Raw genomic sequence first — 14256 nt, 5'->3', positions numbered from 1 at the left:
CACTGAAATCCGTATCTATCCAAATTAGAGATAAAGATGTTGTGTGGGTCAGTGTTAAAAGATACCTTAGATGGCCAGGTAGATTAACATATGCTTAGCCACTTGAAACCATTTGAAATACTTTTGCCCTTTTAAAATATTATGAATTTCATTTATTTTCTTGCTTGCAGTTAAAGACAGAGTACTGATTTAGGAGCATTACTTTCACAGTGTGAACTCTCACTTTTTTGAACAAGAAACTATTTAGAGTGCTAGAGTATCTTAGATTTAAACAGGTTCTTACAGAACTTGAGTGGACTCTTGCCATGGTATAGCATTGGTGCAGGAAAAGAAAGACTCCTTTTATTTATTATTTATTAAAAACAGCCCTTCTTTAAGATGACAGTTCTCTTAATCAGGCAAAGAAATAGTATATGTAAACAATGTTCCTATCAAGACTTGACATTATCAGTGAAGAGTGGTTGTGTATCTCCAGCTTGCATACTGTGCACATTAATAAACCTCTTTATTAACTAAAGACTCAAGGCAGGAGAAAAAATGTTACAGCCTCTTTCTCAATATCTTTCAATATGTGAGATGTGTCAACACTCTAGAGAAGCATGCTCTTGGATAGAAAAACACATTTTCTTAAAGAGTCAGGAGGTATACCACATTTGGGTTTGCCTTCCACCACACACCAGCACAAGTCTCTGTGACATGGTGGCAGAAACCTTTTCCACATCACGGTAGGATGATGAACTACCCCTGGGTGTCTGTCATCTCTCCTGGAACGCTAATGAACATAACTGACTATGAAGCAGCTGTAGGAGAGAAAATGAGTAGTGCTGGCATTCAGGGAAAAAAAGAGCCCTCCCTGATTTCTGCAGCAGAAGAAATTCTCAGAAATCTTAGTACGTATTTAAAAAAACTAAAATAGAACAGTGTCACCAGTTGAGAACTGTTGAAACACACCTAAGGTTGACCTAAGGCATACGACCCACAGTCAGCTGTGCCTGTCATCCTGCTGTAAAGACCATTGCTATAATAATGCCATTTTTGGACAACAAGCCTGTCACATTTACAGCTCTACACATGCTGTGCAGTGGAAGGGTGAGAGACAGTGGCATGAGTTGAGACATGAGAGGCTCAGACTGGAGTCAAAGAGAAGCCTTTCCCTCACCAGGATGGCCCAGCCATGGAACTGTGGCCCAAGCAGGTCAGACCTGCTCCAGACTGTGAATTTCAAACCCTGAAAGTCTTGAGTAATGCAGTCAACCTGACAGCTGAGACTGTTTTGGGAATGTGATGTGGACTTCCCAAGGTCCTTGCCAATCTGCAAAAGTCCATGATGCTATGAAAGTACAAAAAAACCAGTCTCCTTATCTTATTTCTATGTTCTTCTCCACAAAATTTAGGAATAAAAGTTCGAATGAAAAAAAAAAGGAGTCCAAAATAAAACAAAATATAATCAGTAAGGTAAGAAACTCACTTGTACTCCAGACTGGAGTCAAAACAACAGTCTTCTAGTGCATCTAGGGACTTCATTAAAACTAAGTTCATCTGTTGACCAGGTAACTCACTGCAAAACAGAAAAAAAACAGAAAAAAAATAGAAATATGGTTCTGTTCTTCAAATCATACAGGACATTAACCTTCTGCTAAGATGGAATATGTCACTAAATAAAAATATTTCTTGCTGTAATGGGTTCTCACACTGGCCTGTAAGCAATGACTGTAAAACCAGCCATTTGTGTTACTTTCAGGTAAACTTATTCATATAATTATGCAAACAATACAAATATATTTAGACCTAAGTCAGTGCCTGTTATTGGTACAAAACTCAGAAAGAAAGCAAGCATCAGGAGTTCATAAAGTGAAAGAAGACAATTTTTATACAATGAATGAAGGCAAATAATACAGAAAATGTGAACTCAGCTAGACTGGTAGCTATTTGTAAAAGGATTTCATGTATATTTATATTTTAAGGTATTAGCTCTGGAAATCTGTCTGTCTCTCTATCCATTTGCCTAATACACTGATAAATCAAAGAAAGGTCTATCTCTCATTCCAAAGATGTCATAAGAACTCCCCCTTGCAAAACATACCCACTGCTGTCTTTATGAACAGGCACGTTTAATTATCTCTATGATTTGATATTACCTATTGCTGCACACACCAAGAATGTGGTGCCAGTCAGTGTTTGGAAGAGTATTTGAGATTGAGTTTTGAAATCAGGTAGTGAAGTAGAAGAATAAAAATGGATTTGTTTTAGTTCATAAGAGGTTTGTTTGACTCCTTTCAATGTTCTGCTGCCTTTTTTTTTTTTTTTTTTTAGATAAATGTCAACACCAAACTAAAGAAATTAAACGAAACAAAATAAAGGCTGATATACACCAAAATACTAATGTTGTTTGTTACACACTTAAGAGCATTCTAATGTTTGTTAGTACCTCAATTGTCATCACTGACTTTAATCATTCATGGACAGTGCATTGGCTCTTGAATTGGATGCAGGAAGCTGACACCAAAGAATGAAAATCAGTGCGGAGTCATGCTGCATGATCTTTAACAGCACATGTTTGTTTCAGAAACACTAACTTCATAGAGTAAATTAATAACTGACAGACAAATCTTTCTGATACTTTTGATAATGCAGTAGTTAAACATTATGTGTACACAGACAGATGAACTTCCCAGTAGTCACTAAGTGGACTAGTACTAGAAGCAAAGCTACACCTCAGATGCTCTGGAATCGTTTAAAATTTGTGACCTTAGGCCAGTGAGGCCAATCTTCAGCACTGCTGCAGCAACCCATCTGAAAGACAGTCCATCAGACTTTCACCAGTGGAGCTCTGCCCTCACATAGGTAACATGATGCAAGTGCATACTACTCAAGTGTACAGAATATCACTTTGAAAGGGACAAGTAAGATCTGTAAATTATTTTACAATTAAGCCTCCCAGAGCATCTGGTACGCTTTAAAGATATGTAAGCAATCAACTGTCAGGTTGCATATGCACCTAAAGGATATAATAAAAATTAATCAATCACTCTGAAGGAATGCCAGCAAAATATCCAAAATAGCAGAGTTGGGGGGAAAAATGCCATTATAATAAAAGACATTTTATAAGAAATGTTGCAAAACACCTCATGAACATTTGCCTATGACCTATAATTACTATATTCCCTAGAACATAAAGCTGCAGGCAGGAAAAAGTAGAAAGTCATTTCCACACCCACATTACACATAGTAAGCCTTACCTGACTTTTTCTTCGCACAAACGTGAGATAAACATCCCCAAAGCAAGACCCATGTGGATTTGAACAGCTTGAGACTCATCAGCATTTGGTTTCCCAGGTAACCTGGCGGTCAGCATGTTCAGGACTTCCTCAACCTTCTCCTTGCATGATACAACAATAACTGGCACCAGAAGAGACAAAGCAGTGGCTGCACAGGAACGAGCTATAGCACTAGCAGTATTTTCACCAGAATAGGATTTCTAGAAAAAGATGTTCAAAAGATTTACTTTTTATTTCCTGAGGAGGAAATAAATTCCTTTTCAGATAGTAACATTCAGTACTTCTGGAATTTAAAACAAATATCCATTCAGCATATTTAAAAAATATATATATTTTTTTTAAGCAGAGTGGATTTTATAAGTGAAATATGAGCCACTTCAAATGCCCATTTCAAAAATAACAGTATATATTAAACAGTATTGTTCCCAAAAGCAGGAGTTATAAAAAAAACTGCTTAATGCCAAACAATTACTTGAGTCTCCTCACATTCAGCCAGTCTAATGTTTAACGCTGCATTTGGTTTGGTGATGTATCCCCTAGCAGTGATGTTAGGGGTCATGAGCCAGAGCTGCTTTCAAAACATTCCTCATTTATGCAGTATTATCTTCTCATATGATTTTTATTATTTATTAATAAAAACAAAAACTCAAGGAAAACTCAAATATAAGATGACATACTGAAATGAAAAAAAAAGAAAGGTGTTGTTTGACTTGCCTACATTACATCTATATTTCCCATATTACAACTCCAGAGGGACCTTGACAAACTCGAAAGTTAGGCCTGTGTGAACCCACTGAGGCTCAATATAGCAAAATGCAAGATTTTACACCTGGGTCAGAGTAATGCCAGGTATGTGTACAGACTGGGAGAAAAAATCCCTGAGAGTAGACCTGCAGAGAAGGATCTGGGGGTCCCGATGAATGAAAAACTGAACATGAACCAGCAGTGTGCTCTTGCAGCTCTGAAAGCAAATGGTATCCTGGGCTTCATCTGAAGAGAGGTGACCAGCAGGGACAGGGAGGTGATTGCTCCTCTCTACTATGCCCTTGTGAGGACCCATCTGGAACACTATGTCCAGGTCTGGGGCCCCCCATACAGGAAAAATGTGAAGCTGTTGGATAGGGTCCAGAGGAGGGCCACAGAGATGATCAGAGGGCTGGAGCACCTCCCCTATGAAAAAAGGAGGGGAATCAAATTTTTACATAGGTAGACATAGTGCTGGAACTAGGGGGAATGGTTTTAAGCTGATTAAGAATGATTTTAAGGAGGGAAGGTTTAGATTGGATGTCTGGGGGAAGTTCTTTACTATGAGAGTAGTGAGGAGGTGGAACAGGCTGCCCAGAGGGCTTGTGGATGCCCCATCCCTGGAGGTGTTCAAGGGCAGACTGGATGGGGTCCTGGGCAGCCTGGTCTAGTATTAGATATGGAGGTTGGTGGCCCTGCCTGTGGCAGGGGGTTGAAACTTGATGATTCTTGGGGTCTCTTTCGACCCAAGCCATTCTGTGATTCAAACTGCTACAGGGAAACAGAATCAGAAAACTCCAGACAAAGAATTCCCTGTACAAAATACACATATGCGCTCTTGCTTTCAATGCCACAGCACATACCTGGTAGAACCACGGGAAAACTTGTCCCTTAGGGCGATAACGGCTATTCACGATACTAAAGAGAGTCTCTATAACCATATAAATCCATTGCTGCATAGGAAGAAAATCTGGTACAGTCTGAAAAATATCAAACCCAAACAGTCATTGTTAATTTTTCTTAAATTGGGTTCTGAACAGAAGCTCAGCAGCTGATGTTCCAGCTGATCCATACGTAATGAAATTTTGTTACCCTTATGCACAGCATGTTTTATTTGACAACACCGACCCTTCAGACACCACTTTTGAACAGATTATTCAGTTAAAGCAAACAGCTGACAGAGATCCCCACAACAGCATCAAGAAAAGAAAACAACAACAAAACACATTCACAAATCTGAACTCTGACAGCTTGTCTGCAAGTTGAAGTCTTCACGAACTCTTTCAGACTAGAACATAATTTTAATGTAGCCAAAAAAATTCAGTATGGCTAGTGAAGTAACTGCAGTGTGGTTATAAAGTATGAGAGTCTACAAGAATGGTTAAGCTAACTATGTTAGTCTTACCAAAATCCGACAGGAAAACCTGAATTCTAATGAAGTAACTATTACATACAAGGTGTCAAAGGACATCTGAAAAACAAGACTATTTCTCCCCACGTTCTTTTAAAGGCTTGGCCAGTAACAGAGGATATTAGAAAAATAAACCCTACACAGCCCAAAACAATCAGCAACTTCAGTTTGCACTGTCACAAAAGCTATAACTTATCCACGTCATAAGTAATCTATAGTTCAACTGCTTCTACCTAAAGATGGAACCTTGAAGTGTAATCCATTTTTCTGCTAATAAACTTATTACACGTGGTTCAAAAGCTGTTTCACTCTGGGTAGAAAACAAATAACTTCGGGGAAAAACTATGGCAAAACAGTGCATTTTTCTCAGGTGTAAGGAGTAGCATGTTAACTAGTCATAACAGTAGGAACAAAATAAAGATGAATGGCTACCCAGGTACCCAAACTATGTAAAAAATGTCTCAAACTCTGAGGCAGAAGGAGTCAGTCATGTAGCATTTCAGCATGGGAATGAGTTATTGACATGTCTTTACAAAATGAGGAAAAAAAGCTCAACCTCTCCCTTGCAGTCATATTTTGCATTTCCACACAAGTCATTTAACTTTTTTTGAGATCAACTGTTCATATAATCATATGCATTTTGTGACAGTGTAATAATCTTTACCACTAGCCAAGCCAAAGGTTTCATTCAAAACGCCCTCCAAAGACATCAGGTAAAAAAGACCAAACAAGTTAGTACCTAAGAAAAGAGTCTGGTTGGGCTCCAGTGCTCACTACACCTTCATCTCATATGACAAAGCTGGCATATGTTTCTTTGCAGAAGCTGCCTGCTTGCTTTGACTGAAATCACCAAGCTGCTTTCACACAGATCACACAGCAATTACAAGATCACAATATCACTGAACAGTGTGAAATCTGAATTTCAACACATGAAGTACTTCATACTCACTGAATCCTCAAACATACCTGGTCATATTACTTAACTACATTCCACTTAAAAAAATTTATTTCCCAGACTGACTTACCTCAGGCATGCCTTCAGTGTCTGAGGAAAGGCTGCTTTCATATTTGGCTACAGCAGCTGCAAGACCAGTCAAGGCTAAAATAGAGTTTCCTTTCACCACTGGGCTTTCCCTAGACACAAAAAAGGCAAAGAACAGTCAAGAGGCATAACAGACATGCAGGCAACCAAACAAGCATCTCAACAAGGAAAGTTAAGTTACCAGGTCTTCAGGACAGAAGGGCTTTGCACCAAGCAACTTCACTGGGCTCTCTTCTAGCTCAAGAAATGTTTAACATATTTCATCTTAATATATAATATATATAAACAGCTGTCTGCTACCAGGGCCATCTTGCAGATCAACTGCACTCATGGGAACACATTCATCATAGCTAGTACCATCTTTAGATAGGATGACAAAAAAGGCTCTTCAAATAGAGACTGTTAGGTGCCAAAACAGCATCCGTTTAAGGAGATTTAGTAGAGCCCTATCACTGAAAACTTAAAAAAAGTTTTGAATGACTTTCCAATGTTATGAAACATTCATATGATGGACAGTATGAACATCTAGTACAGTGCAAACCTTACTTTTACTGTTAAAGAATTCAGGAAAAAAAAATCTGCCACTTGAGAATATGATATAGAAACTAACTATATTCAGTTTCATGAAAAGATATCCATTTTCCATCATTTTCAGAAATATAGCATAATAGCAAATGACCAATACACCTACAGGAGACCACTGAGAGCCTTACACTACAACAATATAAATTGTTATATATTCTGCATTAGTCTTGCATTTACAAAAACTTCCTCAACTCTTGCTATAGACATAATCACCTAATCCACAAATTTAAGCATTTGTTCCTGATCTAAATATTTCATTTTCACAATGAAAATATACTCTGGATTTCTACATTTTCTCTCCTATAAAAGACATCTTACTGGAATGTCACTGACATTTTCCACACATTGAAAGTATTTCCTTACAGACAACAGATAACAATAAATATTTATAATTAGGTACTCAGATAAGAGACACCTATAAACAATTACAATTAAGTGTTTAGTTAAGTTTGTTGTGAACTCCCAAATCTCTTGCCTTAAACAATTTCCTCATTTATGTTACAGACTGTTTTGCTATCAAATTTTAAGAGACTATATATTTCATGGATTACATAAGAGTAATTGCTGAATCTATACTCTCATAAAAGCCGAATGCTTTGAATTTAATGAAAGTACAAATCATCATACTAACAATGGGACACAGGAGGAGTCTTACTCTTCACTGAAAATATAGAACCAATTCAATTAAGTATTTTCTTAAAATTAGTAAACACAAGAAGTCCTAGAGATGTGACCTATGCACTGGAAATCTTTCCACTGTTACCTGAAGAAAATTCTGCACCCTCTCCCAAAACTGGAAATGCAACTACCTTAAATAGTTTTGCTAGTGAACTTTTATGACTAAAATTGATGTTTTCACATTGAGACACAGAATATTACATATTTGATGTTTATTATTTTATTCAAGTCTTGATTCAAACATCCTGAACCTTCAGACAGGTTCAGTATTAGTATTAGTATCAGTCACAGTATTATTCCAAACCTAGTCTTTTCTACATTTACAAGACTACTAACACTGAAATGGTCTGTGAGATTTCATGGCAATTCTTCAGCTGATTACGTTTTTATGATTTAAGATTTTTTAAGCACTTGGTCTTCTGAGGAATGATTGTTTCTAACTCTTTTTCTCAATCTGGTGTAAATGGCCAGTTTCCAGTTAACCATGGGCATGCAGAAGGAGACAGCTATCAATGGAGAGTGATAGGAGCAAGTCAAGCCTTCTTATGAAGAAATGCTAAGATATTGTTTTCAATCCACGTGTCAATTCTAATAGCAAATTAACAAGCCTGTCACAATCTGAAAACACGTAAGTACTTGTCTTTGGAGGCATTTGGGCACAGAAAAGATAGCTGGAAGCAGTGTAGCTCTGAAGAGCCAGCACTCCACTACAGACCAGCCAACTTTTAGACGCATTAAGGAACTGGAGGCAGAGTTTGCTATTTAGAAAAGAAGTGACTAATAGTGTATACAGTTGTACTTAAGTTTTACCCAAAGCATTAGGCATCAGCCTTTCTAGTAGATGTAGTCAGTGATAAAATGCTCGAAGAACAATGTGGGCAAGAGCTTCTTTGTAGAGTACCAGCCACATGAAAACATGAAACTGGCAGAGAGACATTTACAGGAACTATTTTACATCATCTACTGCAACAAAAACTCATTCTCATCTCTAGTAAATAAATCATTCTTACTTTGAAGCACCTTTGATGGCATCTGTCAACATATCTCTAACCCTGCAAGAGAAACAAAGAATTTAAACCACTGTTACACTACAGTATGAATTCAGTTGATTTATGCCTTACATGTGTCCTTTTTCACATGGTTCAGAAAACTTATTGTAAAATAATCACAGGTATTAAAACTGTATTAGTGCTCACCTACCACTCCATGTTCCTTCATGCTCATGTAGACCACCATACAAAATTTTTTTTTTTTTTTTTTTTTTTTTTTTTTTTTTTTCAAAAGGCAGGTTTATACAGTAGCAATAAATCTGTTAAATCTCCTGTCACAAAGACATTTCCAAATCACTGCACTATAATTTGGCATAATAAGTATGTTTTACAACAAACAACTGTAACAATCTACACAATACTTACTATTCGCCTGAAAACAACTATGGACAGTTATGCTGCTAGGGAGTATAGTAATTTGGATGTACTTAAACAAAAGCAATAGGAATAGCTACAGTTTCTTGCAAATGACTAATCGTTTTATAATAAGCAACTCTTCTGCCTTTGCTTAGTTTTGCATTCATGTTAAGACAGAATCAGAGATGGAATGAGCCTTCTGTCTTGTCAGGTTTGGGTGAAGAAAGATCTTGTGTACCACAACATACACCAATCCATACATCCTGCTCATGGCTGTCATTTTAGACAAAAATATATCTTCCAGTTGCAAGTTCACAACACATAACTGAAGGTGAAATAATGTGATAGAAAAAGAAAAATGCATGCCTCATAGAACAGGACTTACATTTCCAAGACTGAGTCATGTCACTCAGCCTTTGAAGGAAATTCAGTCACGGTTTCCTCCTACATATGCTGTTTTTATCTACTTTTCAAATGCACTTAGAAACATCAACACCAATCTAAATATCGATGCAAAATTATGTAGTATTAGTTTATATCAAGTTGTTTACATTTGGGCTAATTCTGGAGGGAGCACAAACACTTAATGGGTACTGGAGCTGGATGAAATACAAGTACCTAAGTATATAGAACAGAGTGTGCATCATATGTTTAGTTTTAAACAGCATCTTCAGCTTACTGTATGAACTGAGATGTCTGTTTGTTATCACATGTCACTCTGTGACTTACATTTCTTACATAAATCCATTTTCAGTGAGGCAGCTTTCAAAATCTCTACATCAAAGTTTTGCTTTTTTCCATGATCTCTGTACTTTAACACAACATATGACACATACAATTTTCATCCTTCCAGTTGCTCACACTACAAAGTTCTGGACAAAAAAGAAGGGAAGGTACCTCTGAACTTGTGAATACTAGCATCCTTGCTCACTGTCCCTTGGTAACTTTTTTTTTCTTCCCCCATAGGGATATTTTTCTTTTTTTTTTTTTTTTTTTTCATTAGTACTTATACAAACAGTTAAATTTGCAAAATTAAAGGCTTTCAAGTCCTCTTCTGTCCTGCATTCTAACAGGCAGGCAATTCCTTACCAGAGCCATGCTGTAAACTGCTTGTATTGTACATCTTCAGGATCCTCTTTTCCATGTTTTAACTGCATCTCAAGCTCTGCTTGCCTTCCCTGCAGAATCACAGCATAAAAGAGAAGTAGATCTTAGGTGGTCAATCATCATAAGACTTTTTCAGGAAACACCTAGATAACTAACCTTTTACTTGAGGGCTAACTCTCAAATTAACCAATTGCTTTTGACATGAGACCCCACTGTAATACACAACATCTTATGTACAAGAATTTGTGATTTTTCATTCTGAGAAAAAAAAATAATGCAGATATCACAAATCATAGAATCATAGAAACATTAAGGTTGGAAAAGTCCTTCCTTTCACCAATATTTCCCACTGAACCATGTCCCTCAGTACAACATCTAAATGTTTCTTGAACACCTCCATGGAATGGATGGTGACTCCACCATGTCCCTGGGCTGCCCGTTCCAGCACCTGGCCACTTTTTTGGAGAAGTATTTCTTTATGCCAAATGATCAAAGATACTGAGCAATTGCTCACTTAGTCTGTGGAAAGAAACATGCACCTCTGGGGAGTGAAATATGTAGAAGCTGAGAATTAAATATAGAAGCCTATACCTAAAACAGTTTCTGAGAGCAAAATATTACTTCCTTGATTCACTACTTTAAAAAGTTCCTCATCCTTTTCCTTCCTATGACCTCAGCCTCCTTTTACTTCAGTTTTCTTTTCTCTACTTCAAAGGAGCTGATATGATGTGTCTACGAAGTTTTATCTAAATGTACTAAGCAGCTTACCCTTACTCTCATTCTCAAACCTTGATACAACTACAGCTCAACTTGTTTGGGTTATCATTTGCTGCTTCTTACTTGGTTATTAAGTCTTAAGTGAAAAACGTAGGCATATAAGCTGTGTTTCTTACATACTAAACACTGTAAATCCTGATGTCAATTGAAAGGTGTTCTCCAACTACTAGAGACTAAAATAAAAGGTATGACACAATGACTAAGTAGATATCTGCATAAGATCTGTCTTCTGGTGTCAGAATCATAGAATATCCTGAGTTGGAGGGGATCCGCAAGGATCACTGAATGACTCCAACGTCTGGCTCCACATAGGACCACCCCAAAATAAAACTATATGTCTGAGAGCGTTGTCCAAACACTTCTCAAATGCAGAAGCACAATCTCTGATGAGAAATTCCTTGGCTTTATAGTGTGTTTAAATCTATTACAATTTTCTTAAACAAATAAACACTGGCTTAAGATCAAGATTAAATCAAGACCTGTGGGATCACAATGAAAATGAGTTCAGTCCCAAAAACATGCTGAATTTACAAACTGGCTAAACTGGCAGAAGAGCTTAAACATTTGAACAGACGTACTACAGACAAGAGAACTTCCACATGTAAAAGAGAAAATATCCTCATGGAAGTGCCTTGATAAACTGCAGACAGAGCAATTTACCCTTGGTTAACAAACCATGGACTCTACAAACCCCTACCTCCAAAAAATGACCCAGACTAGCCACACTGTATTGTAGTCTCTGAGTCAGCTCAGATAAAATATGCCATAGAAACACAAGAAGTAAATATACTAGATCTCAGCTTAAAAAAAGATTTTTACTGAGAGACCTGAGAAGTTGCTCTAAAAAAAAAAAAAAAAAAAAAAAAAAAGGCAGGAAATCCTAGAGAAGCTTTCAGAAACAAGTCTGGTAAATGCAAGATTTCTCACGGAGTCAGAGGGGAAGAAGCGGAAAAAGCAAGTAATTATATGCAAGCTACAATGGCCCCCTCTGTAGTTAAGACCTAAAATGACAATTTGAAAAACCACTGCTTCCTTTATAATGAAGGTCAGTCTAGAAAATGTTCCCAAATATCCCAGGTAAAAGTTGTTTTGAAAAATGTTAGAGAAGTGCATGTTCTACTCCACAGTAAATGGATAGGTAAAGCTTTTTGAATTTACTCAGCAGTCTGATCTGCTTATGTTGGAAATAGTGGACAAGGCCTGGAAATATAAATCAATAAGCCCTTCTAGTACTACAGAGGGAGATTTCTAAAAAGGAGTTATTTCTTACAAGTTTTTACGTTATTCTCCTACTGAGAAGAACAAATGACTGCTTTGCTCTAGATACCACATCAGTTAACCTAATGAAAGAGAGGTTTAAAGGTATTTCCTATATTTCTTATCATTAATTTGGTTGGAAAAATCAAAAGATGATTTCCTCACAATATAAGATACAACAAAAGACAATATGATTTCCTCGCATTTATTCAGCATGCAATATTAGTTAATAATTTCTCAATATCTTCCAACCTTTAAGTTATCTGAAAATTCCTATTCAAAATAATAGGATAGAGTTCTAGCTGAAGTTTCACATTCTAAAAAGTAAACTGCAACTGGAATTGACTGTATGGGAACTTGACACAGGAACAACAATGCAAGGACCAGAACTGTAAACAGGAATTATACTTCTTCCAGTAATTTCAGGCTGTGCTGCTTGAAGACTAGTTTTTATTTCCTTTTCCACAAATGTTATTAAACTCTTCAAGCTTCACTTTTAAATTGCTGAATCACATGGATGCTCTTGCTGGAAGAAATGAAGACACGTGCACCTTGAATGAGTGTTAATATGCACAGTATTCTGTACCTCACAATTACCTGTAGGACTGCACTGTAGGTTCGGCTCATGAATCCCAACCAAGACTGCGGCAGCAGTATAGAGCGGTGCCATTCAGAAGGCTGAATGTTAACCTGTGCAACACACGAGAAAGGATAGAAATGGTTATATTAAATCTAACATATGCAAAACATACGTTCTTCAATCTGTGATCTGCGGGCAAAATTTTGCTAACATGTGCATGTCACTATACATTCCTGTGGGAAATAAAAATGGGTAATATTTTTTGTTCTCCTCTTCCTGGTTTTATGCACACCAAGTTCCTTCCCAATTTCAGTACCCAGGCCATTCAATACTTCAGACTGTTCATAATATAACTGGTACCAGAGAGAGCACTGTAGTCATACATAGCAATAAGCAAAACACTTTGTAGCAGTTGTAGGCAAAAAATGCATACATGACAGAGATGACGGAACAGTTTATGTTTGCCATCACTTTTGTACCTCTTAGGTGCCTCTAAGAGCTTTAAACAGATGTGAAATAAATGCAAATACTCGACAACCTAAATACAGGAGTGATTACTGAAAAGGAATCAAAAAAATTAATTGGGTTTGATACAATTATGTCAAAGCACACATTTCAAATCTCCTATAAATAGTTAAAACAACAATAAAAAACAACAAGGAATTGGAAGGTCCTAGGTTCCTAGGAAGAACCATTTTAAAACAAACTGGAGGAAAACAATACTACCTCAATGACAGTTTAAATAAATATGCAACTGTCCCTGTCTACTTCCAAATCTCACATAGGTATGGCAGCCTCTGCTTCACAAAACTGGAATGAATGACTCAAGACAATTACACAATCTAATGAATGTGCATAGTCAATCCACAAGAACCCAAGGTTGCTCTCTTCAGTAAGTGCTATGGCAAACAGTGATGTGATTATGGATCCAAGTTGAAGGAGGGAAGATTTAGGTTGGATGTTAGGGGGAAGTTCTATACAAGGAGAGTGGTTAGGCCCTGGAACGGGCTGCCCAGGGAGGTTGTGGATGCCCCGTCCTTGGATGTGTTTAAGGCCAGGCTGGACGGGGTCCTGGGCAACCTGATCTGAATGTGTGTGTTTGGTGGCCCTGCTAGGCAGGGGGGTTGGAACTACATGATCCTTGAGGTCCCTTCCAACCCGGGTGATTCTGTGATTCTGTGATTCTGTGAATACATTCTCAATACATACTGAAAAACAGAAATGAAATCTGAATTTCAATAACAATCCATTTTCTAGTCACTGGTAGCTTAACAGTAAGTAGAGCAATAGATTAAACACGAGCTTTAAATAACAGAAAGGTAAACTTGTCAACCTAAGGTGAGATGGGATGAATATATTTCAGCAGCCTCTGTTTAAGTCCTGCACTTTTC

The 14256-nt window shown here is 37.3% G+C and overlaps 1 protein-coding gene across 3 annotated transcripts in view; it reads right to left on the bottom strand.

Annotated features, from left to right (window-relative positions):
* The window catches only part of FOCAD (focadhesin), a 92625-nt gene that overhangs the window by 23724 nt on the left and 54645 nt on the right, over window positions 1-14256 (bottom strand). For all 3 annotated transcript variants that reach the window (XM_042826874.1, XM_042826875.1, XM_042826876.1), the window contains exons 23-29: window positions 12883-12975; window positions 10234-10322; window positions 8749-8790; window positions 6459-6567; window positions 4886-5002; window positions 3240-3478; window positions 1469-1558 (exon numbers count right to left, since the gene is read on the bottom strand). In XM_042826874.1, the coding sequence (XP_042682808.1) occupies window positions 1469-1558; window positions 3240-3478; window positions 4886-5002; window positions 6459-6567; window positions 8749-8790; window positions 10234-10322; window positions 12883-12975 (779 nt within the window). The remainder of the gene's footprint in view (window positions 1-1468; window positions 1559-3239; window positions 3479-4885; window positions 5003-6458; window positions 6568-8748; window positions 8791-10233; window positions 10323-12882; window positions 12976-14256) is intronic.

Source organism: Centrocercus urophasianus, unplaced genomic scaffold (assembly GCF_019232065.1).
Source record: "Centrocercus urophasianus isolate 14NV4802_14NV808 unplaced genomic scaffold, USGS_Curo_1.0 seq_27, whole genome shotgun sequence".
NCBI lineage: Eukaryota > Metazoa > Chordata > Aves > Galliformes > Phasianidae > Centrocercus > Centrocercus urophasianus.
This window is presented reverse-complemented; position numbering and strand designations above follow the sequence as displayed.